Source organism: Dermacentor silvarum, chromosome 4, assembly GCF_013339745.2.
Source record: "Dermacentor silvarum isolate Dsil-2018 chromosome 4, BIME_Dsil_1.4, whole genome shotgun sequence".
NCBI classification, from domain to species: domain Eukaryota; kingdom Metazoa; phylum Arthropoda; class Arachnida; order Ixodida; family Ixodidae; genus Dermacentor; species Dermacentor silvarum.
Window position 1 is genome coordinate 179,096,714 of NC_051157.2, and position 25,611 is coordinate 179,122,324.

General features: G+C 49.3%; 3 protein-coding genes across 3 annotated transcripts; 1 reads left to right on the forward strand and 2 right to left on the reverse strand.

Moving 5' to 3' along the window:
• Positions 1-407: 407 nt before the first annotated feature.
• LOC119449071 (uncharacterized) lies at positions 408-5,064 on the reverse strand. The gene is made up of 4 exons (XM_037712261.2): positions 3,891-5,064; positions 3,493-3,670; positions 967-3,398; positions 408-925 (listed from the first exon to the last, which is right to left on the reverse strand). The coding sequence occupies exons 1-4, from the start codon at positions 5,062-5,064 to the stop codon at positions 408-410; spliced, it is 4,302 nt and encodes a 1,433-aa protein (XP_037568189.2).
• LOC125945065 (uncharacterized) lies at positions 5,058-9,819 on the reverse strand. The gene is made up of 2 exons (XM_049666630.1): positions 9,769-9,819; positions 5,058-5,970 (listed from the first exon to the last, which is right to left on the reverse strand). Exons 1-2 carry the CDS (start codon positions 9,817-9,819, stop codon positions 5,293-5,295), a joined length of 729 nt encoding a protein of 242 aa, XP_049522587.1. The 3' UTR covers positions 5,058-5,292.
• Positions 9,760-11,226, forward strand: LOC125944854 (uncharacterized). The gene is made up of 2 exons (XM_049666241.1): positions 9,760-10,290; positions 10,378-11,226. Exons 1-2 carry the CDS (start codon positions 9,818-9,820, stop codon positions 11,189-11,191), a joined length of 1,287 nt encoding a protein of 428 aa, XP_049522198.1. The 5' UTR covers positions 9,760-9,817; the 3' UTR covers positions 11,192-11,226.
• Positions 11,227-25,611: the final 14,385 nt, after the last annotated feature.

A 25,611-nucleotide genomic window follows, 5' to 3' on the forward strand; every position in this document is an offset into this window, starting at 1 on the left:
ATGCAACTTCCGTGAATGTAGTCGGACACTTGTCGGACTCGGCGGAGGCACACTGCATAGAGTACTTTGTCCGCATGTACTCCACCAACCACTCGCCGCTCTTCTTTCTCACGTCCACGTTAAAGTCACCAACCAAAACGACGGGGTCAGATACTTTGGAGCGCACACACACTTTCCATAGCCGCGTCCAGTTCCGCGGCAACGGCGTCACGAGCGAGGTTGGGCGCGAGATACACGGTCACCACAAAGACTCCGTCTCCGGTGTAGGCAAGGGTGTAGAAGTCTTTGTACGGAGACGTGTCTCGAACGGGCGAGGTGGAAACGGCATGCGATATGAGGTTCCCATACACGTTAGCAACGAGATTAACGCCGCAGTATTCGCCGTCCTTGCCGCTTCGAGCAAAGTATTACTCGTTGACGGCGTCGTCGGCACCATCGTCATACAGACCACCACTGACACTAGGGCAGACGCGGCGATCGAGGACGAGAAGCGAGGACTGCCGTTGCTGTCGCAGTTCTTCGCTGAAGGGCAGGTATCGCTTGAGGAACACGTCCACACCGCCCGCTCGGCGAGTGGCAACGGCGCGCGCGCACGCAGCAGCGTCGTACCCGCGAACCACAGCGTCCTCACAACCACTACCGGCAGCAGTGCCGTTATTCCCAGTCTCGGTGAGACACAGGAGGTCAACTTTGCCGAGCACGGGGTTTCTGGCAACGTCCAGCGCGTGGGCGGAGAGAGAGCGAACGTTGAGGAGCGCGAGCGTAAACTCTCTGGAGCCACCTTCGCACACTCGAGACAGTTCCTGTTCTTTCAACGCGGCGAGGTATCGTTGCGTGACGGTGTGCAGGTGGTGACTCTCGGGCCTGCGAAACTCGTCCACCATGGGCTTGTCCGGGTTGGCCTCTCGATGGTAGAAGGTGTGGTCTCCGTCACAGTTTGTGAGGTAGAGGCCGTTGAGGTTGTGCAGCGCGAGAGCGCAACGTAGACGAGCTTGTGCGGGTGCGTCCTGGCGTACTCGTACACGACCGAGGCGTACGTTCCCCCCTGAGACTTGCGAACCGTAATGGCGCTGGCCTGGACGAGGGGAAACTGCGTTCGCTTGAAGGCAATGCCGGCCTTGCGGTCAATGGTGAGCGTGAGAGACTGCATTTCGATGGGTACCCAGGTGACGCTTCTGATGACGCAGCCGTTGCTCTTGGCCTCGCGCACGGCGCGATTGGCGCGCGCGCGAGTCAACTTGCCGGTGCCGGGCACGTCAAACTCTAGCCAGAGACGCCTCGCGCGTCTTTCTCCTCCTTCTTCTTCTTCTCCTCCTTGTTCAAACTCGCACATGCGCAAGACTCCAACGGCGCCGTTGACCAAACCGTCCACAACGTCAATGTTGGAGGTGATCCTGTAGGGCTTGCCGATCACGACCAACACTTCTCGCGGGAGGTTTGCAAACTCGCTGCTGACCATCCGCTCCACCCTGCGCTTGGCGTTCTCCAGCAGGTGCGGCGTCTTGCACCCGAGAAACTCGTCCCGAGCTCGCAGCGTTCGGTACCCGCCGTCTCCCTGCGCCTGCGCAATGGCCTCGTTGAAGCGAGTCACCTCGTTGTTCGAGTAGAAGATGCGCACGGCAGTGGGCGCGCGTTCCATGGCTTCGGCGGCGGTGACGAAGCGCGATTCCAGCAGCCGCACCTCGTCCGGTTCCAGCGCGCGGCCGTCTCCAATATTTGTGAGGACGTTGGAGAAGCCGATGTCAGACTGGCGAACGACTCGCACGAGGGGAAAGTAGTCTTGATGATGCCACGTGACCACGGTGTGTCCGATGAGTCCGTCCGCACTGCGGCCCCGCTTGTAGATTTCGCTCGCGCGCACGGGCGGTAGCTGACGCAAGTCGCCGCAGAGGATGACGTCCAAACCTCCGAAGGGCTCGTTCAGACGCTGCGTGATCTGGCGCAGACGGCAGTCAACGGCTCTGAGTTGATCGGCAGAAATCATGCTGACCTCGTCGATGATGACGCACTTGACTCGGCGGAACGCGACTCGAAACGTGTTGAGATCGCTGGGGCTCAGACCGCCGTCTCCCATGATGCCGATGCGAGCCGCCTGCCTGCCAGCGGTAGTGGCACTGCGCACGAGCTTGAAGGCGGCGTGAACGGTGGTGCCACCAACTGCAACGGCGGCCTTGCCCGTGCTGGCGAAGATGACGTACGCGTTGTACGATGACGTTACCGGTGCCAGTGCAGACGATGAAGTCGAAGGCGCGTCCACTTCCATGACCGAGTCACCACCACCGCCACTGCATCTGTTGTACACGTCCATGGCGAGCTTGGGGACGAACGTCTTGCCGCAACCGGCGGGGCCGGTGAAGAACACTCGCAGGGGAGGCTGGCCGGGAGTGGTCTGGCGATGGAGAATCTCGCGCAGCAACTCGTACTGCTCGGCGTTTGTGCTGCGCATCATCGAGAGGTACGCGTCTCGATCCATGACGCCCTGCCGCTTGCGTACTGCGCCAGACGGCGTGACCGTCTCCTTTATCAAGCGAAGCAAGCGGTCGCTCGGCAGAACATCGGCGTCAACCGCCCGCTGCCGTTGCTGCTCTTGTTGTTGCTGCTTAGAGACAGCCGTCACCACTTCATTTACGTCACTGTCATCCGATTGTTCTTCTCGCTGTTGTTGTTGTTCTTCTTGTTCCTGGCGCATGCGCAGCATTTCGGCATAGTACTCGCCAACCAACTCTCCAACCACAACGTCATCGTTGGCCGGGTTGTACTCTTTGCGCTTGCGCTCGATCAGCTCCTTGTTGTCTTCGTACAGCTTCACGTACTTGTTGCCGTCCAGAACGTCAATCGCATCGCTCCGAAAGGGCACGTACAGCAACACCTGCTCGCGGATGTACGAGTCCACATCGTCGCCGGGACTGTAGTTGCGGTAACGTATCACCACCGGCCTGTCTCGGGGCACGTACCGACCGCCCTGGCCCATCCTGTACTTGCTGGCGAAGTCGGCGAGACACACATCGTCGAGCTCATCGGGCTGCTGCCTGGCCTCGTACTTTTGCACGTTGTTGAGCTTCCACACGTCGGTGGACGCGGCGGGGAGCTTGTACAGCTCTTCGCGCATCTTGCGCACGCGCACCCTCTCTTCGGGGAAGCAAGTGGGAATGTATACAACGTCCCTGCTCTTGTGAGACATGTCCTGCCTGAGCAGGAACCAGGCCGCTTCCTGCGCGGACATTTCAACTCCCTTGAGCATGTCCACTCGGAGCTTGCGAATCACGGCCTCGTAGTCGTCGTTGGGATTCTCCTTGAGGATGTTGGACACGGCGCGCTTGAGGTTGGACATGCCGCGATCGGCCTTGTTGACGTAGCTCCACAACGTACGAGGCACACGCGTAGTGGTCCAGTATGATCTGCAGGTCCATGTTGGAATCGAGGACTCGGCCTATCCAGGGGATGAAGGCGTTGACGAACTTTTCGGCCGGAGTCCTCCGGTGCAGGACGCACGGACGCGCGACGCCCGCGCCCAGAACGTCCATGTACTCTTCCTCGGAGCGAACGTTGAAGGTGCGCAGAAAATCGTCCAGGCTCGCAACGTCTCCCCCGCGTTCCAGCGCCTCGTGCATCTCTTCGTACTTTGCCTTGAGGTCCTTTCGCCGTTCCCGTTCTCGAATGGTCTCGGCGTCTTCCATGGCCGCGTCCGCGATCGGAGGAAACGCAACCGAGAATCTTGGGGCCGTATTCTGAAACGTTCGCCTAGGCGAAATCAGCGTGCGCGCTGATTAGCTGGTTGAGCAAAATTGAATGACGTCGGGCTCAACCACCCAATCAGCTCATCCAATTTTGCTAAAACAGCCAATCAGCGCACGCCTGAAAGCGAAAAAAGAAATTTCGCCTAGGCGAACGTTTCAGAATACGGCCCTTGGTGGACCCGCTCGACATGAACGGAGCGCCGAACCGGCACTTTGTTCGGCCGCGCTTGTAGCACGTGTGCGTGTGCTGGTGCGTCTGCTTGCGCGGCCGCTTGAGCAGAGAGGTGTCGAGCGTCAGGAGCGCGTCCACCATCTCCAGCGTCTTGGGCATGGCCCCTTCGGCTCCGCTGAGCTCCTCGTCTTCGGGCGCGTCTTCCAGCCACAGAATGACGTGCACGTGCGCGCTGCCGCGCTGCTGAAACTCGACTCGCTTGAAGTAGTCTCGCACAACGTACGGCCTGAACGAAGAGCAGCGCTTGTCCCTGAGCACGTTCATGGTCACTTCGAAGATGCGGTTGGTGTAGATTGCGCACGTCACGGGATCGTTGTTGACGAGTTCCACCCGTTCCCAGGCCATCATCTCGGCGACCACGCGCGCCGTACCTTCGGGTCCGACTCGTAGCCGCTCCAGAGTCTCGAGAAGGCGCTCCCAGTGCACTTCGGACGCAGACATGCTCAGGAACGCGTGCGGCTTGCCCAGCTGTCTGATCATGGCAAAGAGGTCCTTGCGCCGCTCCTGCCAGTACTGAACCGTGTTGGGAACGCCGCGCATGAAACCGAGGTCGCGGTCCAGCCTGTCGTCGAGGAACCTCTGCCCGCCGTTCTCAAGCTGCTCGCGCGTGATCGAGTCGGTGGCCGCGTTGGTCCGGAACGTCATGGTCATTTCGGCAACGTTGTAGCGCATCACCTTCACGGCCATGTACAGGACGTGTTCCGGAGTCGCCCCGCGCCGATCGGTCCGCCTGATCTCGCTGCTGGCCTTGACGAAAGGCGTGGGACACGGTCCGGTGATCTTGCGAGGCACGCCCAGGTAGATGGTGGGGAACGCGAGCTCTTCGGCGTACTCTTCCAGGAAGAGCGCGATCGGAATGCGATTCTCACCCGGAGCAACGTGGAGACTGTGCGAGTGATCCGCCAGCTTGCGAGCGGTCTCGGCCTCGTCACAGCCATCGGCGTTTTCCGTTCTCTCTTGTCCGTCGTTCATCACAATGCGCACGCGCGGCTTCTTCTTCTTTACGTTCCCGTCTCGTTGTTCCTGTTCTCGTTCTTCCTCTTCTTTGACGCGATCCACCCCGGGCCCGTCATCTCCTTCCTCGTTAAAGAACATCGTCTTTGAAACTGCGTTGAGAGCAATCGCCAACTGCAGAGAATCGTTTACGTCAAAGTCTTGAGGGATAGTTTCGATCTCATCATCGTCATCATCCTCTTTCCGTTCTTCTTCTTCTCCTTCTCGTTTACGTTCAGCAGTCTCGTCACCGTCAAAGTAATCGAGCCGGCTCCAGTCGAAGCGAACGTTGATGGCGCGATACAGCGGCGTGTGTTGCAGGTGCTTGAGTCAAGCCAGAATGTTGCTGCGCTTGACCAACCCGCGCTTGTACGTTGCCGGACTCACCAACCTCCGCTTGACGTGAACGTCGATCGCAACGTCCTCGGGTACCATGCGAGGAAGGCACTCCACAACGCTGGGAACGCCGATCGGAACGTTCACCACCTGTCCCTTGATTCCAAACTGGCCGTTACCTCGGGTCAGGCGCCTGATGCTTATGAAGGGGAGTCGAGGCGAGATGAGCCGTTCTTCGACCGTGTTCAGATCGGGAAGGTGCGCCGGACGAGGAGGGTAACGGTAGCCGAAACTCACGCTCATCGAAGGGACGCGCCCGTTGACCAGAGACTCGCGGCACGAGGTACACACCAGGTACGACTTGAACGGCGCCAGACGAGGGTTGTCGTCACAGACGGCGATGATGGTGTCGCCGTGCTCGTCGTCGGGGCCTCCTCTTCCAAACTCGTTCCAAAGAACCCGAAGCGCGTTCAAGCGACTCGAGTCCTTCTTGATGTTCCCTATCACGCTCAGATTGTTGTCGAACCACAACCGATCGCAAACCTTGCAGCTGTGACCAAAGCTGTGGGCCTCGAAGTCGTGCTTGAAACAGGCGTCCGGCTGCGGAAACTGCCGAGCGCGCGCCGCCGCTTGCGTGGCGCCATCGAGAGCGCGGGTGGCAGCTGGATCAGCCTGTCGTCGTTGCCGCTTGGACTCGGCCTCGCGCCGCTTCACTCGAGGATCGGCGCCTCGCCGTTGACGTTTCTCCGCCGCGTCTCGAACACGATCTTCAGCGTTCTCGGCTCGCCGTTGACGTCTCACAGCGGCGTATCGAGCTCACATTTCCGGATCTTCGGCTCGGCGTTGGCGTTTCGCAGCGGCTTCGCGAGCACGGCGTACGGTATCGGCAGCTCGCTTCGCTCGCTTGCGTTCGGCATCACGCGCTCTTCACTTCGCAGCCTTGTCTTCCGCTTCTTCTCCTCCGGTTGATGATGACCCTGAAGCTACTGCAGTGACGTCACCTCCAGCGAGAGGTGTAATGCTCGGGTTGGATTGTATTACACTTCTTGCTAGGGGTACCGTTGCCGTCAGACATTCGCCTTCACCGACTTCTGCCATCGCCTTGAGAGGCGCCAGCCAGCGAACGGTCGAGAGTGAGGCGCGCGCTTCACTCCATTTATATATACGTGCGAGCGAGCGAACGGGGGATGGGGCGCAGGGAGGAGAGAGAGCGAACGGCGAGAGAAGGAGCGGCGAAGCACTGCACCTACCCTCGCTACACTCTCTCCACACACGCGGGAGTTCCGCCGAGTTCCCGCGATGCGAGCGGCCTCACACGCCAGAGCGCGCTCCTCCTCTCCACTCACTCTCCGCTACTCCGCCCGCACCACGGCTCCGGTTGCTAGGGGCGAGGATAAGCGCGCGCGCCCGCAGCTGTTGCTATGAGAGAGGGAGTGAGAGCGGAGAGATAACACCTGCCGGCGCGCGGACACCGACAGACGCCTGACATGCTCCGACCATAGAAATGCATTCGCATTTAAAATATAGTGTCACATATGCAAAAGTTACTGATTTTCCCTTTGTCTACCAGTGTCATGGCGACCCTTTATTGCCAATACCGAAACTAGCCCCACTGTCCACCGCTGTGCCTGAAACCCCTGAATTCAATTCAAGCTCAGTAGACGTACTTTCTTGGGTCAGCACGTCTTCGTCAAAGTAACAGCACTGCACCTCCTAAAGTTGCTGACGAGCGGTAACATTTGGCCGCGTTCTATGGTGTAGCTTCATCGGATTCGCTGTTCACGCAATCAACCGCTGGCGCCATGGGCCATGTAGGAAGGAAAGATCGAGGAAAGGAGCATTACGTAACAAAACTGAAGCTGCGAAAAGTCGGCTCAACGCACAATCCCATCGCTGTAAGTGCTTGCGCCTTCCACAGCCGCGCTAGCCTATAGCTCAGCGCACGCTCTTCCGAAAAGACGGCGGGTGTGACACCAATGCCCAATAGCCGAACTCGCACGGTGCAAAGATGGGGATAAACGCTTACGTTGCAATAAACGACCGCAGTACCGCAGTTTCACAATCATTTTCGCACAATAAATGTGCACAAAGCGGTTAGCAAAGCTTCCAGAGAAGCGCGCATCTGTGAAATCCTACCGAGAACGGTAAGGGGGCCCACTTGGTCCGAGTTCACTGAGTGCAAAGTAACGTGTTGGGCCGAGCTGACGCATAGAGTTTCACACAATTACTATAGGGAACTGTGGTTCTATTGCCTACAGAATCTGCAGGCAGGGCAGTTGAGCCAGTATGGGAGTGAGTACATAGATTTGGCCAAAACTTTGTCCTTCTGGCTTTAAAGGGCCCCTTACCAGGTTCGGCCTATTTTGAGCTGACGAGCGCCGCGCATACAATGCGCGCTGGCGAACGTACCTGAAAAGTATTATACCGCTACGCGCCGCGAAAGGAGCTGAAATTTCAAAGCAAACGGCGTGCGTCCTTCTCCTCGCGGGCGCCGCGCTCCAAGCCGTAAAGTCGACGTTAATCGCACAAGGGCGCCTACGTAAATGGCGGTGCTGGGACGTCGAGAATTATTAAAGGCAACACCAGTTATTTGTTTGATCTGTTGCTTCAATCGACGACTTAAAGTTTAGAGACATAATAAATCATACAAACCAAACGTCTGCGAGTACTCCGTGCCGTAGCAAGAGGAACGTACTTCCGTTTCGTCTGCTTGTTCCCAGGTCGTGCAGTCGCGCGCGCAGAAAACGAGACTATCTGCCATTTTCCACAAGGCTCCGGCGCGTGATCGTGCTGTTTGATCCGCTTGCGTCTGCCTCAGTGCTCCTGTAGCACTGAGTTGTATCGCTAGTCAAGTATTCTCGTTCACAGGGCGCAAAATCGTGTGCTGCGCGAAACGAGACAAACGCAACAGCTCGCGCGCAAGATCGTCACCGGAAGTGCACCGCGCAGACAGAACGCGAGAAAAAATAATAATAAGGCGTATGCGTCAAGCGATACTCATGTCGGGTCGGGAGAACGGAGGGAAGGTATTTCGCTTGCGGAGGCTAGACGGGGGCAAGTGGAGATAGTCTCTATGTTGGGGGTTAAGCTAGTGCTTAACCGCCAACATAGCGGTGCTTGGAATATTTCTATTTCGGCTATTAATGAGCCAATTTGAAAAATTATTGCGGTAGGACGTTCCCTCGAGGGCACGTAACAAATTCGGGCGTATAACCAAAATTTATTATGTGGCCTGGTGAGGGTCCCTTTAAATGGCTTCGTGACTTTGCAAAGTGATCATTTTTAAGAAACTACTGCGTTATAAATAATTCCGCAAACATTATTAAAATTGTCCGACAGCAAAATTCGAACGCAGGATCTATAAGCACAGAAGCGCGATATTGAAACCATTACAACACGGACGCACGAACGAGCAGAACAACTGCAATTAGCAGTGATAATAGGTGTTTGTAGAATATTAATACACTCTGCATGAAAAAAGAAGTATGAATTGCTTTGATATTTCGGCCCAGATAAAGCGTAACAAACGAAGCCACATCTCATGCCCCAAGCACGAAGATCAGACAAATCCATGTAATACCCATCATTCACATGGAGGCTGAACGCTAGCAGCGCCAGAGTTCTCTGTACTGGTTAATGTGGGAAACTCTATGAGTTCACGGGAGTGAAAAGGCGAATGCGATAACTTTGGACCGGTTGCGTAACGTTGCGCCCCATCCTGGTTTATTTCTTCCCTCCGCGTTGTCCTCGACGCGGACGGGCCTAGGAGCTTTCTTCAACTGCCCCAAGCGCTTCAATCCATTGAACGACCGCAGCGTGTGTTTTATCACTGGCTGTAGTTGTCGCACGCGACGTTGAGGGGGCGAAAAGCTGACCACTACTTTCAATCTCGCATGGTTACTATATCAACAAAAAATGTCCCGTGGCGCACCCGTGTTCTCCGGGCGCGCATTTGACGAACCTTACCCTCGCTCTTCGCCTGTTCTTTGAACGAGAAGTGGAAAGTGAAAAGCGGCAGCACGAAAAGTCTCTTACGCACTCTTCCGGCAGAAGAAATCCGGCGAAATTTAAACATACATAACGCATTAACGCGCCAATGATAGCAAGCGATAGTAGCACCAACAATAGGAGCGGTAAGAAACGGAAACCAGAGTGGGGTAAAAGGCCAAGAAAGCTTCGCTTTTAAAAGTAAAATATCTGTAAAGTTAGTTAGCCTACTTAATTATTTTTGCTGAATACCTAGTTTACACAGCCTTTATACTTTCTCTTTTCAGTTTCATTCCCCTCCTCTCTTAAACCACTGGTTTCTTGGTATAGTGGGCAAGTGCAGTGTTATAAGGAGCAAGCAAGCAAGCTTTGCGTCTCTCACCGCTAAGGCATTCGATTGGCGCGGTAAGGCTGATCAACTTACGACGAAGTTTTCACCCGCATTAAAGACGAGGCTCACCGCGACCGCTCGGTCATTCACACCTGCAGCTTCTCTACAGCAGCTTCGTCAACGATTTCGTGCTGCTGCATCATGACCTCCGCTCCCGAGTCGAAGTGTCTTCTGAAGGGCTTCAGCGACGTTCTCGACGGCCGTCCCATCCAGTTCGTAGGTCAGCTGCCAGCGGGTTTGCTGGTCTGTTCGCTGTGCTCCGTGGTGCCGTTGGAGCACTGTACGCTGAGCTGCAAGCACGTTTATTGCGGTCCATGCTTTCTTCAAATTGTGATGAAGACTTCTACCGCCTTCTGGTGCCCCGTGGACAGGAAGCTTCTGCGTCCGCGTAAAGCTGTGCCGATGGCCACCACCAGTTCGGACGTGCTGCGCACATTGGTAGCATGCTGTTGTAACAGGGACTACGGATGCAGCTACACCGGCACCCTGGAAGACATGCAGGCTCACGTCCGAGACTGCTACGAGGTGACATGCGGCCTCTGCTCCAGAAGACTGCCGCGGTCGCTGCTCGTCAGTCACGTGGAGGCCGCCCATCCGGCAACCGCTAAGACTTCGTCTACGAAGTCGAGACGGGACAAAAACGCTGAGGCTGCCAAAGGCCGTCACGTGGAGGCCGCCCATTCGATAACCGCAAAGTCTAGCTCTGCGAAGTCGAAACGGCGCAAAGAAACTGCGAAACCTTCGACTGACGTCCCCTCCGGCTCCTTGGTCGAGGATGGAGACGGAAAGGTGCAACCTGTAAGTACCGTGAATATTGAGGAACCAGTGGCAACGCAAGCTGCGGCGACTGTCACTCAGCTCTCGCACGAACACATCCAAGAGCTAATCGAAGCCACGGCATCGAGGGCCGCCTCCGAAGCGGTGGAAAAAGTCAACCAATTGAACGGGACCGTGTTCCGCGATATTCTCGGCGCAGTTAATCTCATCTACGAGCGCCTGACGGCAGTCACCGCATCGTCGAGCGTCGAAGATGCCACGGCAGCGCCTGCAGTTATCGAGCATCGGCCGAAAGAAAAGCATCTCGAGGAGTTGACGTGGACGGTATGCCGGTACTCCAAGCTTCGCGTCGGCATACACTACGTCGAGAGCCCGCTGTTCCTCATCGCGCCAGGTCACAGGGTGCAGTTCACCGTCTGTATCGACGGCATCACCGTGGTGGAACTGAGTGTGTCGGTCACGGTCCACCGTGGGGACGATGATGGCCAACCGAGTGGGCAGCCGTTCCAGAGGACGTGTCTGTTCACGCTCCTCGACAAATCCGGGAACGATGCGCACTTGACCAGCCTGTTCACTCCGAAGGACCTTTTTGACAATGATGTTGCTGTTTCGCCCTCGACCGATGACGCTCTTCTAGCCTCGGGTTGGTTGACTATTAGTAAGGTGAACAGGACCATCTTTGAACGCGACTACATTGAGGATGACGGATTTACAATACTCTTCAGTGCTAAGCCCTAGCTCGCTCTAGTGAACATTATAAATGGTTGACACGTGTTTAGTGTGTTGAGATTTTTAGTTATTATTTTAAGTTTTAGTTATTATTCCGAATTGTCTTTTATGTGCAGCTATTGGACGCAGTGTTTTATAACAGTACAAATTGTGGACATGTCTATCGCGTATTCAGATGCTCCTTCTTAGTTTTATTGCGATAGCAATTATATGGACACTCCAAAGCAGATTTCTGCCGTCGGCGTCGCCGTCGCCGTGAGGTTCCGTATGACGTCAATGGAGATGAAATCGTCGCCGCGCGCCGCCGAACGCTGTATGTGCGAGTGAAAGGGCGCGAGGGACGCGCGCATTCACGGGAAGTGAACGCACGGCGGAGAACAAACGCGCGTTCTGTGCCGTGCTCCCTTAAGGGCTGCAGAAGTAGGCGTCTCTTTCCTCCTTTACAATCACCATATATGTAGATCAAACGCGCCTTCTTCTGACGCACGAAAGGCCGTGGGGGGGGAGGGGGAGTGAAGGGAGGCGACGTTTAGCTGCCGTACCAAGTGCCTAATTATATCAGAGGCTCCGGCAACACTCACCAACGCCGCACGCATTTTGTGCGAACACGGGCAAAACGCCGACGGCGTCGACAACAATTCTGCGTGCTGCCGGTGCTGCTGCATGTCCAAGTTAATACAGCTGATAAAGCTACTATCATTACTCCGTATTACTCTACAAATTTTCTATCGCAATTGATGCTTCGCCTTTCAGGTGAAACTGCGACAACGTTTTTGCCACACATACCAATTGACGCATGAAATTTGCGAGGCCTATAGAATACAGAAAGCAGGACAAGGTTGCATTAGTCAGCCTGCAATAGTCTTCCTAGAAAAAAATTCCTTTTTAGACCACGCAAATCGTTGACAGCGGAGCAGCGCGCTGGTTTTTATTTTTGTTAATTCATTATTTTGTGTATCACCTGATCTAACCACGAGTGCATGTCATAAATTGTTCACTGCCTTCCAGGTGTATGTGCAGTTCAACTGTTCATAAATTCGTTCATTCAATAAACTTACCAGTTCCTTATTTACCATGAATAAGAGGCCTATCACATGGCTTTCTATTATTGTGTGGGGTTGATGGTATTCTTATTAGTATTGAAATGCAGTCCACATTTTCTGTTATTTTTTTACCTTGCAATATGCTGATAAGCCTTCGTTTGTGGTGAAAGTGGCACTGCCTTTGTTTTTGATGAGTTGCTTGGTAAGTCTATCGACAGAATAATAATGGGCGCCAGGCAGCCATGATGTAGGCGTATACTTGGGGGAAAAACGCTGTACAAATGTAAGAAGGTCTGTACGACAATGCAAGCTTGTTGTACCAGCTTTATGTTTTCAAAAGTGGTTGAAAAGGCCAAAATTTGAGCAGTTAACTGCAGTTCCCCTCATCCTGTGAAAGCAGAATGATGGGCTGCTTTCACAATTTGCGAAGCTGCAGGTGCAAACATTGCTTAGGGGTAGCTTTTGGTTACCACAAAAGTAGGTCTTTGAAAACTGGTTGTCAGTTGATTTAACGCAAAATGTGAAGGTCGGAAAATACCATGTCGGTATGCCTTTAAGCTGTTTTGGGCCACACATACGTAGATCTGACTTTCCTGCACTCTTATGTCACATCCCCTAATTATGCATTGGAAGTTTGCATGGGAGTAGAACTGGTGTGCTTACAAATGATAGTGAAAGCTTGGAGAGGTAGTTACTATTAAACATAGTTACTGTGCTAAGGTTTATAAAACACAAACATGAAATGCATAGAACAGACAAGACCTGATGCACTTCGTGTTTGTGTTTCTTCCAGTAACGCTTAGGTGTTGTGGAGCACATTTACAATTAAAGGGCATTGCATCATAAACCTCTTCCAGCAAAAATGGTTTGCTTTGCACTCAGTTAAAAATTCACTTCACTTGGCAATAAATTATATTCTGGCAGTATTGGTAGATTTTTCAACTTGAAAACATTGCCACATACAATGCTCATTGCCAAATCTCTGGCAATTTTTGTCTTTTGCAGCGCAAGCACCTCCTTCAAATAGGAGGGAAGTCATTGCGCGAGGTGGCATCGAATGCCATGAAGGCTGTAATGGCGCACCCCGTCCAAGTGCTTTACAGCTTTCATAGCAGGAAGGGGAAGAGGCATTCATCAATTTGAAGTTATGCCAGATAGTCGAAGGTAAAGCTTCCTTAGTCACCCTTTTGCATTGTTGAAGTAGTTTGTATACAGCCGAACTCCTCTACAGCGAAATGGCTTGCATAACAGGAGATTGTCCTTGCCAAAATCCTGCCTTTCATATGAATTGTCAACTTCTACAACGAAGAAATTTAGGCGTCCCTGTTGGCTGGTTTCATTTTTTACTATGAAAGCGACATACTCAGCCACCACTGCCCTTGCAGAAATTGCGAAAGTGTGCTCTACATTAGCACCAATCGCAGCTTAGGTGAATTGCTTGACGAGCATGCCGATGAATTGCATCATACCAGGCAGCTTACACGTTTAGCATCAGCGGGTGAGACAGTTGAATATGTCTCGGTTAGTAAAGACATGGTGTGATCATCACTGATGACGTTAACGCTATGTTAGGGTGGAAAAACAGGAATGTCAACGAAGGCAACAGGGATGAAGATCCTGTAAATGGATCAAGAATTTTCATGGTGGGGAAGACGATAGCAGCATTTAATTATCCACAGGAATACTTTGCGTATCCTGCATTTCGCCGCTGAGCATGCTGTGAACCTCGATTCAAAAACGTTGGCTGCGGTTGCAAATTCTGTCAGGTAAACTGTGTGCTAAAGACTTAGCAACTTATTTCACTAAGTCTCTTTTCACAAAAATTGCCAGAGATTTGGAAATGAGCATTGTATGTGGCAATGTTTTCAAGTTGAAAAATCTACCAATACTGCCAGAATATAATTTATTGCCAACTGAAGTGAATTTTTAACTGAGTGCAAAGCAAAACATTTTTGCTGGAAGAGGTTTGTGATGCAATGCCCTTTAATTGTAAATGTGCTCCACAACACCCAAGCGTTACTGGAAGAAACACAAACACGAAGTGCATCAGGTCTTGTCTGTTCTGTGCATTTCATGTTTGTGTTTTATAAACCTTAGCACAGTAACTATGTTTCATAGTAACTACCTCTCCAAGCTTTCACTATCATTTGTAAGCACACCAGTTCTACTCCCATGCAAACTTCCAATGCATAATTAGGGGATGTGACATTAGAGTGCAGGAAAGTCAGATCTACGTATGTGTGGCACAAAACAGCTTAAAGGCATACCGACATGGTATTTTCAGGCCTTCACATTTTGCGTTAAAGGGACTGACAACCAGTTTTCAAAGACCTAGTTTTGTGGTAACCAAAAGCTAACCCTCAGCAATGTTTGCACCTGCAGCTTCGCAAATTGTGAAAGCAGTCCATCATTCTGCTTTCACAGGATGAGGGGAACTGCAGTTAACTGCTCAAATTTTGGCCTTTTCAACCACTTTTGAAAACATAAAGCTGGTACAACAAGCTTGCATTGTCGTACAGACCTTCTTACATTTGTACAGCGTTTTTCCCCCAAGTATACGCCTACATCATGGCTGCCTGGCGCCGGTTATTATTCTGTCGATTGACTTACCAAGCAACTCATCAAAAACAAAGGCAGTGCCACTTTCACCACAAACGAAGGCTTATCAGCATATTGCAAGGTAAAAAAAATAACAGAAAATGTGGACTGCATTTCAATACTAATAAGAATACCATCAACCCCATACAATAATAGAAAGCCATGTGATAGGCCTCTTAATCATGGTAAATAAGGAACAGTGTCCTGAAAGCGTAGGGAGACGTAGACACACCACAAGTGCGGACTTTCAACTGGTAAGTTTATTGAATGAACGAATTTATGAACAGTTGAACTGCACATACACCTGGAAGGCAGTGAACAATTTATGACATGCACTCGTGGTTAGAACAGGTGATACTAAAAAATAATGAATTAACAAAAATAAAAACCAGCGCGCTGCTCCGCTGTCAACGATTTGCGTGGTCTAAAAAGGAATTTTTTTCTAGGAAGACTATTGCAGGCTGACTAATGCAACCTGGTCCTGCTTTCTGTATTCTATAGGCCTCGCAAATTTCATGCGTCAATTGGTCTGCGTGGCAAAAAAGTTGTCGCAGTTTCACCTGAAAGGCGAAGCATCAATTGCGATAGCAAATTTGTAGAGTAATACGGAGTAATGATAGTAGCTTTATCAGCTTTATTAACTTGGACATGCAGCAGCACCGGCAGCACGCAGAATTGTTGTCGATGCCGTCGGCGTTATGCCCGCGTTCGCACAAAATGCGTGCGGCGTTGGTGAGTGTTGCCGGAGCCTCTGATATAATTAGGCACTTGGTGCGGCAGCTAAACGTCGCCTCCCTTCCCTCCCCCTCCCCCCCCACGGCCTTTCGTGCGTCAGAAGAAGGCGCGTTTGATCTACATATATGGTGATTGTAAAGGAGGAAAGAGACGCCTACTTCTGCAGCCCTTAAGGGAGCACGGCACAGAACGCGCGTTTGTTCTCCGCCGTGCGTTCACTCCCCGTGAATGCGCGCGTCCCTCGCGCCCTTTTACTCGCACATACAGCGTTCGACGGCGCGCGGCGACAATTTCATCTCCATTGACGTCATACGGAACCTCACGGCGACGGCGACGCCGACGGCAGAAATCTGCTTTGAAGTGTCCATATAATTGCTATCGCAATAAAAAGTATCTTGGTCCGAGAGAATTCTGCAGTGCACCCGCAGTTACGGCAATGCATTGCGAAATGCGAGGCACAAACAATGCATTTTGGTCACCCTGAGGCCCACATTTGCACACCACCTCGATTGTCCCTCGTACACTCAGCCACAGGTGAGGGGGATGCTGTACACGATTGCAGTGGCGCAAGGCACACACATGTTAGTCTGCCTTACACGGCAGACGCTACCTACTTTCTTTCTGGCTGAAAAGAACAAAACAAATTATGCCGTGCCACGACCCCCCCCCCCCCCCTTCAACCTGTGCAAACGCTAGTGGATGTATGGCTAACGGCTTGCTTCTTGGTGCCGCATCTTTACTCTCCAAACTTTACTCTTCCGCACAAGCTTTCCACAAGATGCCAATACCATGCTGTCTTGTGGAAAGTTCGTGCAAGAATTGAAGCATGCTATGGACACTAGTGTTCGCACAGGTTGAAAGAAAAAAAAAAGGGGTGGAGGGAGGCGGGGGCGATCGTGGCATGGCATAGATTTGTTTTTTTTTAGCCAGAAGGTGGGTAGCATCTGCGCAGCAGTTACAAATGTGTGGAGAAAGGTGCAAATCCAAAAAAAAATGTCTGCCCTGTAAGGCACACTAATATGCATGTGCCTTGCGCCACTGCAATCGTGTACAGCATCCCCCTCACCTGTTGCCGAGTGTACGTGGGACAATCAGGGCGGTGTGTAAACGTGCGTATCAGGGAGCACCAAAATGCACTGTTTGCGCCTCTCGCATTTGGCAATTCGGGTGCACTGCAGAATTCTCTCAGACCGAGATTATTTTTTGCCACACAGACCAATCGACTCATGAAACTTACGAGGCCTATAGAATACAGAACGCAGGACCAGGTTACATTAGTCAGCCTACAATAGTCTTCCAAGAAAGAGAAATTTCCTTTTTAGACCACGCAAATCGTTGACAGTCGAGCAGTGTGATGTTTTTTTTAATTCATTCGTGTTTAGTATCACCACGAGTGCATGTCATGAATTGTTCACTGCCTTGCAAGTGCATGCACAGTTCAAGTGTTCATAAACTCATTCATTCAATAAGTTTTCCAGTTGAAAGTCAGCACTTGTGGTGTGTCAAGTCTCCCTTCGTCTACGTTTTCAGTGCACTCTTCCTTATTTACCATGAATCAATACCAAGTTGTTCCAGTTTTCCCTCCTCTTCGGGCCACTTATGCATCTTCATGTTTTTGCCATGTGGGGCGCCAAGGGTCATTTTTCGCAACTTTTGGGGAAGAATTAAAAATATAAATCCACATTTAATGAGAAAAACATGGCTTATTTTAACCAGTAGGATAGGTCATTTTTCCACAAGCGGTTTTCTCAATTCATATTCTGAGCAGTTGTCTGTCCCTTTACGTAAAGGTTCCGGACCCTAAAACCCCAGAAATATACTAGCAAACCCCAGAGTGCACTAAATACCTCATTTATACTAGTTTTTCTACAGCCAGGTTTCGTTTAGCTTTCTCCCTCTCATAACATCATGGCACAGAAGGCAACCACGTGAGACATCGGAAGGTTTGACACTTGCTTCGACTTGCTTGTCGAAAGGATGTTTCGGCTTCTACACAGAAGCCTTGTTCACTGACTATTATTGATTTCATTTAGCTACAAGAGGCATATGGCCAACGACTATGTCAGTGAACAAGGCTTCATGGGGAAGGCAGAACATATAACCCCTTCAACAACACTATTTTGGTCTGCATTACATTTATTGTGGGTTTAAACTGGGTGGGAAAAAGCATGTCAAAAAACAAAACGGATGGCAACCAAGGTGAAAAAACATTAAACAATGCTATTTCCCCTTCACGGGGGCCGTGTTCTCTCTATGGCCAGCGTCTGTTTTTGCCATGAATGTTCAATGCAATGGTTCGAGCTGTTCGCAATTTGACCAACTTTCCCAACCCTTGTCATTACGGCATGGAAAATGGGGCACCCCCATTACAATACCGTATTTACTTTCATAATGAACGCACTTTTTTTCCTTTGAAAATATGCGCAAGTTGGGGGGGGTGCGTTTATTATGCAGGGTAAAATTTTGAACGATTTGTTGTTCCGCGGCCACCTCTAAATAAAGCCGCAATTTCGTCCGCAAGGCGAACCATCGATTGCAAAGTAAGGATAGTAGTTCTATCGCTCGTATAAACTTCCACAGTAATTTAACCAGCATGGTGTCAGCGCGCACAGGCAAACATGAACCAATCGCACTCGATGACCGCGGACACTCACAGTCGAAATGCTGGTGTGAGGAAGCGCTGCAGCAACAGCGAGCGAAGTGACCTTCATGCCATGTATCACTTCAACGCAAACTGAGCGGCGATAACGGAGTACGCTCAAAAGTATAAGCTGCCGTCGCACCTAGACTCAGCCTCCGACGCAGATCGTTTTCAAGATAGGGCACGCCCGGCCGTGCAATGTGCACTTGCTGTGCCGCCTCCCTCCCCTCCCAACGGCGCCATGCACACGACGAAATACGGCGCGTTTCCTACCCGCTTTCTTCCCTCCAAAGCGGGATAAAGCCACGATCGTTGGCGCCGACTTCAAAAATGCACGTGGAGTGTCCATATGATTGCTACTGCAATAAAAGTAGGAGACACGTACAATTCGGCATTTGATACAATCGCACCCACTGAATGCCATATCGGACGCCGAATCGTACTGTGTCTCTCCTACTTCACGGCAGCAAGTTCAGGGTGCGTTTATTACACGGGAGAAAAAAAAATTGAAATTTTGACGACGAAAGTTGGGGGTGCGTACATAAGTAAATAGGGTATTTCACTTATTCAATCTGAAGAGCATGAATTCTCTTACATAATGTAGCATAGTAGCAGATAAAACAAAGCACAGAAAAATCAGAGTAGTGGAATAAAAAGTAACAGGGGGGCCACAGGGTATGTGGGTTTACAATTTTAAGTAATTGCTAGTGCTCTAGAAAATGCTTTGAACCATTGCATGAAACTGGATAGTTTAGGAGTTTGCTTCATGGGCTTGTAGCACAAGAAAAAAAATGTTAGTGCAATGAGGCAATTCGACAACAGGTACACTAGACTTGCTGCAAATGTAGTTTTCATTACATATCCAATTGCAATGCAATTTTCAAGCACTATTATCTAGAAAACAAAACTGTAGATTAAAATGAGGTAAATACAGTATATACAGAACATCATTGCACCCCTTTTCCTGTACTGTGTCCCACTTGTTTGCACTGCTATTTATCATTCACGATGTGCCAACTCTTCCAACAAAAAGAATTTATTCACAAGTGCTCTGCATTGTGTCCTTCTATAGAAAGCTGCCACAGTTTGCATTTTATATCAGCAATAGATTTTTATTAACTTAACGATTTACTCCTGCTTCATGAATGTATCTCTACGGAGAGGTGTTGGAAATCACCGATTCAGCAAGCCACTATGGTAGCTCAGTGCCTATGGCGTTGCGGTGCTGAGCTCGAGGTCAAAGGTTTGATTCTGGCAGTCAGGGTCACATTTCGATGAGGTCTCATTGCAAGAACACTAGTGTAAGCTTCGATTTAGATGCATGTTAAACTAAGGTCCAGTCCAAATATGTCATTAGAAACTATACAGCAGGAAATTATTTCCATGAGCTCTTTAGTGTGTGCGATGCAAAGTTCCTTCACATAGAACCCACACCATGTTTCATGAAACAGCACAGAACTTCCACATGTTACATAGCCTTATAATTACAAATAAAAGGGCAGTACAAACCAAGGTGGCAGCCACAGCCTCATCCCGCACGGCTGCCTCTACTTCTTTAATATTGCCGGCAGGTAGCCGAGGAAGAACTGGAGGCACCGTCGACAAGGCAGGCTGAGACACTGCACGGGTCTTGTCGAGAGGCTGTTTCATCCAGCCTCTCAGACACGACCCGTACTTCATGCCTCAGCTGCTGCAGCTCATGCAAGACGTCCCTGTTCTGCTGCCGCACCTCCAGCTGCACCCGCAGCAGCATCGCTGAAACACAAAATTATTTACTTCACAGCAGAAGCGGTACATTTATGGCATATTTGGTTGTTTCAGAGCACTCTGGTAAATGCAAAGTATCAGGATTTGCACAGGTCTCGGTGACAAAAATTCATAGGTATTTAAATACTTTCAAGGGTGCTTCCAGCAATAGAAGGAGAGGTGGAACCATTGTATTGTGTCTAATGGGGAGTACCATATTTTCCGGTCTATAAGTCGCATCTTTTATAAGACTCAACCCCTCAAACTGGCAGCTTTTCCAGAAAAAAACGCAAATAAGTCGCACCGGTGTATAAGACGCACCTCTTCGTTCGGTAAGCAATTAAAAAAATTGTGACGTTTCTTCCGTGAACGTGGGTCACGCGCAAGCGTAAGGGTGCTTCTAGTTCACTGTAGTAAGGGTACCATATATTTCTGCTCCAGGCGCATTTCTGCCGTCGTGGTTGCCGCGATGTTCCGTATAAAGTCCAAGGGCTTTAAAGGGCGATAACATCGTCTCCGCGCGCCATACCCTGTATGTGCGAGTGAAAGCGTCCGACGGTGAGCCGAATCGCGCACAAGGGAGGAAGGCAGCGCGGGAGGGAGGGGGGTGGCGGTTTGTATGCTGGTAGCAACTGCGTAGTTTGCACAGCGGCGCGCGCTGTATCGTGACAGCGATCTGCAGATGCAACGAATTCGGGGTCGGCCGACTCGCTGTCGACCTGCCGCCGCTTGCGTTGCTGCTCAGTCCTCATCGCACAGCGCTCTGGAACTCGATCACAAGAAGAACCCGGCACCTCGATAGCGCGCACAGAACTTGCAGCAATTATGTCAACCAGCGCCCTTCGCGTGGCCATAACATCGAATGCGTTTTTGACGGCAGTTTTCCCGGGGGAAAAAAACGTACATAACTCGCACCGTTCTATAAGACGCACTGACGAAAAATTCAGAAAAAAGCGCGTCTTATACACCGGAAAGTACGGTACTTTGAAGGTGACCACAATATGTCCGAAAGTTAGCGAAATTATTTCTTTAAAACATATGGCAAGAACTTTTGAGACAGACCTTGTACATCCTCGCGTCATCATTTTTGATTAAGCATCTCAAGATTGGAAAAAATCTGCCTGCAGAAACTTTGCACCATACCTGTGGCACTTATGATAGCCATTGAACATGTTCTCTTTATAAACTCAATGATGCGAGAGAGACATTTCAAATAATGTACCAATTTGAAAGCCTAGAGTTTTTTTTTTTGCAGAATGATACAGATAACATTTCTGTCATACGTTTAGGTGTCAAGAATGAACTGCAGAATGAAAGCAACCTCGAAGTTATTCGACTTTTATGGGCTGTGTAAAAATGTAAAGAAACACACATCTCCTCAGAACCTATAAATTCACCTTCCAAACTTGCGTGTGACTAAGGATCACAGCTCAGCATACGATGGGCCATTCTTCAGATCATAGAAACTCTCTAAACTTCTTGCGAACATTTCAAACTTGAACTTGCCCTCCTGGAAGAGTTCTAGCACGTAGCCTCTTTGATAATTACTTTTAAAGGGGCCCTGGAGAGCCCTTTTCCAAGATTTGAGAAACACATTCTGCTGTTGAGTGCAGCATTTTTCCAAGGAATACAATTTAAAAAAATGTTTGAAAAGGCCTCATAAACGAAGGCATTCGGAGGATAACAATATTTACTTTCCCTCTTAAGCCGGGGCAGTGCCAGTAGCAATGACAGGCCCATCACACCTCACCTTTACTTTTTCGAAGGAAACTTATGGTAACTTTTCAAGATGGGTATCAGACAAAACTTCTAAGAATGATAAAGGAGTGGCGACGCATTGGCAATTGTCGATTACCCACTTGCTAATTCTCTCTAATAAATCTGACAGGGTATGAACACAAGTAATTTGTCAAAAGAATTGACCACATAATGCCTACTGGAAGCTAGCCAGCACTTTAAAAATGGTGAGGAGCAGCCCTCTGGAAAGCTTTCTTTACAGACTGCTTCTTAGCTCCTCCCGCTACATGTAGAACGTGTTTGCTTGCCAAGATCAAGGGTTGGTTCAGTGCTGCTTTAATGCACAAATCGCAAGAAGGTCTCGGTTTATTTTTCAGTGCCATCTGCTTTTAGAAATTCATTGCTCAGATAGGCCAAAACAAATGCCGACATGTGCATATTGATCTGTACAGCAACGCATTGACAATCTTTCCAGCCACATGCAAAATAAAAGTGCTACTACAGCCTACTTCCTAAGCTGACTCCAGCATATTCCATTCCATTCAAAGGTTCCTGCTGAAGCCTATAGATTTCTATGGGATCAACTTTTGTTATACCAATCCTAAAATTAATTCAAACTTGGCTGGTCATCGCACACATGTTCGACCCTAATGGTGACCGCATTAGTTTCGAGAAGCCTAATAAAAAGACCAGAGCTGGTCAGTTAAACACATTGCATGGTTATTTTATGGAAAGCTTATGGGGTACAGGTAGCTCCAGTCGAGGTGAAGCAGCACGCCCCTCTTCACCATGGCCAGCTTCAATGCCTAAATGTTTATGCACGTACATTTATTTTTGAGCCACTATATACTAAATCAACAATTCAGAAATTTTCAAGGCAAAGGTATAGTCATAAAAGAAAAAGTGGGCTGTTTAAGTAGCATGGAGATTTTTTAAAAAAGAAAAAGAATGCAGCTACTTAAAAAAGTTCTCTAATAAAAGAAAGAACATTTTGATCCAATATACTCAACCATACACCACCATTTTTTGGGGACAGATAGAGAGCTATGCAGGAGGCAAGCACATGTCAACACAAGGTTATATTAATCTGGAAGTGACTGTACGGTATCCTGGTAACCTTTGTTGCATGCACTTCGACTTGCCACTTTAGCCTGAAGCTGTCACCTCTAGCTTCCTGGTCAGCCCAGTTGGCAGAGCGACTGCTCTGTAAATGTAACCCTGCTCTGAGTTTGCCTTCCCCTTTCACATAAGCATGAGCATAAAAAAACAAAAAACACTAGCAATTACCCGACAGCTCCGTGGTGTCCACAGCCGACTCGCATTCCGCCTTCTTGGCCCTCCTCTTTGCCTTGTCATAAGTGCCTTTGAACAAAGTAAAAATATTCAAAACAGATTATAATAGACACTAGAACAACAAGCAACCTGTTAAGCTGTGCAGGCTACATTCAACAGACAGAGAGAGAAGTTTAATGATGCAAAATGCAGAGAGGTCGGCCTGAGGTAAATTCCTCTAGCCAGCTACTCGGCGTTGGGGGAAGGGGAAGAGGGAAAGAAAGAGGGAAGACATGAATAAGATATTTGTGACCTCTGTGAATGCCCACAGCAAACTGCGCAGACATTGTGAACAAGCTGGCACAGCTTTGATGACGTCAAGTATCAGTGGTACAAGTTAACATAACTCAGGAACTGTAGAATGACACTAAAGAATTAGTTTGTCATTGTTTTTATATTCTTTGCAAGTTTTCTGTCGCACCCACCGCCACCAACAGTCAGTGTTATTACATATCGGAGACAGTCAAGCACCTGCAAATCTCAATAAACAATGAATCATTTATTATTACAAACCCCTTTCAACGCAAAAATGCAGATTGCATTTGGTATAACTTGGGATGGCAACATTCAAACTGGCCAAAAGGTGCAAGCCTCTTGGTGCACAGTTTTTAAAGTTAGATGTTTAGCAAACTATGCAACCTTTTAAGGCAGGTTTACACCTGCAAGATATCAGCCATAAAATGACAAGAGTGCTGTTAATATTCAAGCCATTGGTAATTTTACAGATGTAGGCATTGCAAGCTAGGCGGGGGAAAATTATGCATAATAATAAACAGCGAAGGCTTGTTTACTTTCCTGTATGTGCAACAATGGTGCTTGTCAGCAATAATTGCAACATTTTCAACAGCTATACCAGAGTGCATCATACACAAACTTTAATTTAAAGAAAAAAAGGGGGGGGGGAGGCAAACGAACTGTGTTGGTCCTGACCACCGTGGTCTTAAAGGGACACTAAAGAGAAAAGTACTTCTGCATCAGTAAATTACTGTTCAGTCAACACAAACAAAGTGCATGTTCTTTGGAGTTTGGTTGAAAAAGTGCTAGTATTCATGGTGCACGTCATCCAAGTAGCAAAGTAATGAGCCAACTTTTTATTTGTTCTAATTGTCAAGATGTTAATTTGGCAGATGAGCATCATAAGCGACACCAAAACAAACCGTTTCCAGCGAGGAACACATTGTGTGCTTATTTTTTTGAGCAATGAACCCCCCCACCCCATGAAATTTGAAAAAGATCATGTGCATGGAATTGCAGGGCCCTGAAACTGTCTTAGTGGGTAAGCAAGCTGGCCCTGTCATTGACAATAACATAAATATTCTTAACACAATGCACCAACAGCTCCCCGATATTATGAAATACCAACATAAAAGAAATGCACTGCTCCGAGTGGTTAGCCTGCGACAAGCAGTTTACTTTCCCGCGTGCCTCATAATCGAAACTGGTTTTGGCACGTAAAACCCCAGAAAGAAGAACAGTTAACTTTCCCCGCTGAGACTGTTGGATGGCACAGCAACCTTTTGCACACGGGTGCATTGACGCATGGCAGTTTTCATACTTGCAGGCTTCTCTCCACGAGAAAAAAAAAGAAACATGATGTGGACCATGCTAGAAGCATGTCACTCTAATATATCATACAACTTCCTGATCAACACCCTAACATATAGATGACTAAATTATAAGAGTTAGCTATAACTAATTAGGTGCCAAGGGCTAATAAATTACTGGCCATTTCTCAACTGGACTCTGAATAACCTGCACTTGGTTTTATTTTTGTAAAATTATCTGTGTATTTTTAAAGCTTGTTACATAACAGCTGGGACACTATACCATCAGGGTTTTTTTTTTGTTACAGAGGGTAGTGGTCACAGGTACAAGGATTAGGTACAACACAATGTCATTCCTACTTATCCAATGTTAGCTGTTGCAATAATACGAGAAAAAAGAACCGTATTAATGCGACACAATATTAGGTCAAAACAAAAGGAAAGCGTGGTACAGTAACTGGTACATTTAGCATATGAGCACTTAATACAGCCATGAGACAGTGAAAGGGCTGCAACAATACATTGCAGTTACTGCCCTCATAAACTCATAATCTTGAACTTGAGCTGTTTGGAAGAGATGACAATACTACTCTTTTGATTTACGTGGTATATATGAGTTCAAGGTACAAGTTCAACAGTCGGTTAAGACAGCCGAGCATAAGGTTAGCCGTGATATGTACGTCAAACTTATACAGGGTGCTGAATAATTTCGCTGCGCCTGTTCGAAAAAAGGTTTTGCACTCATCACTGCACTGTTCTTGCTGAAATTTTGCAGAACGATCACATTTTGGGGTCGCCTTCATTGAGTATGACACTTACCACAGTTAATTGCCTGGTGTTTTTAGAAAAAAAAAGTGAAAATCTGCCTTCACTTGTGGGGATGTGACCTGCTGCAACGAGAGCACTAGCATAAACTTGTGTCGCTGCCTGCTGGCAGCTGCAGAAAGCAGCTGGTCAGGGAGGTTTGCCACATGTTCCAGGAGCAGGCAACATGCGGCAAACCTCCCTGACCAGCTGCTTAACGAAACTTAACACCCATGAATTTTGTATATG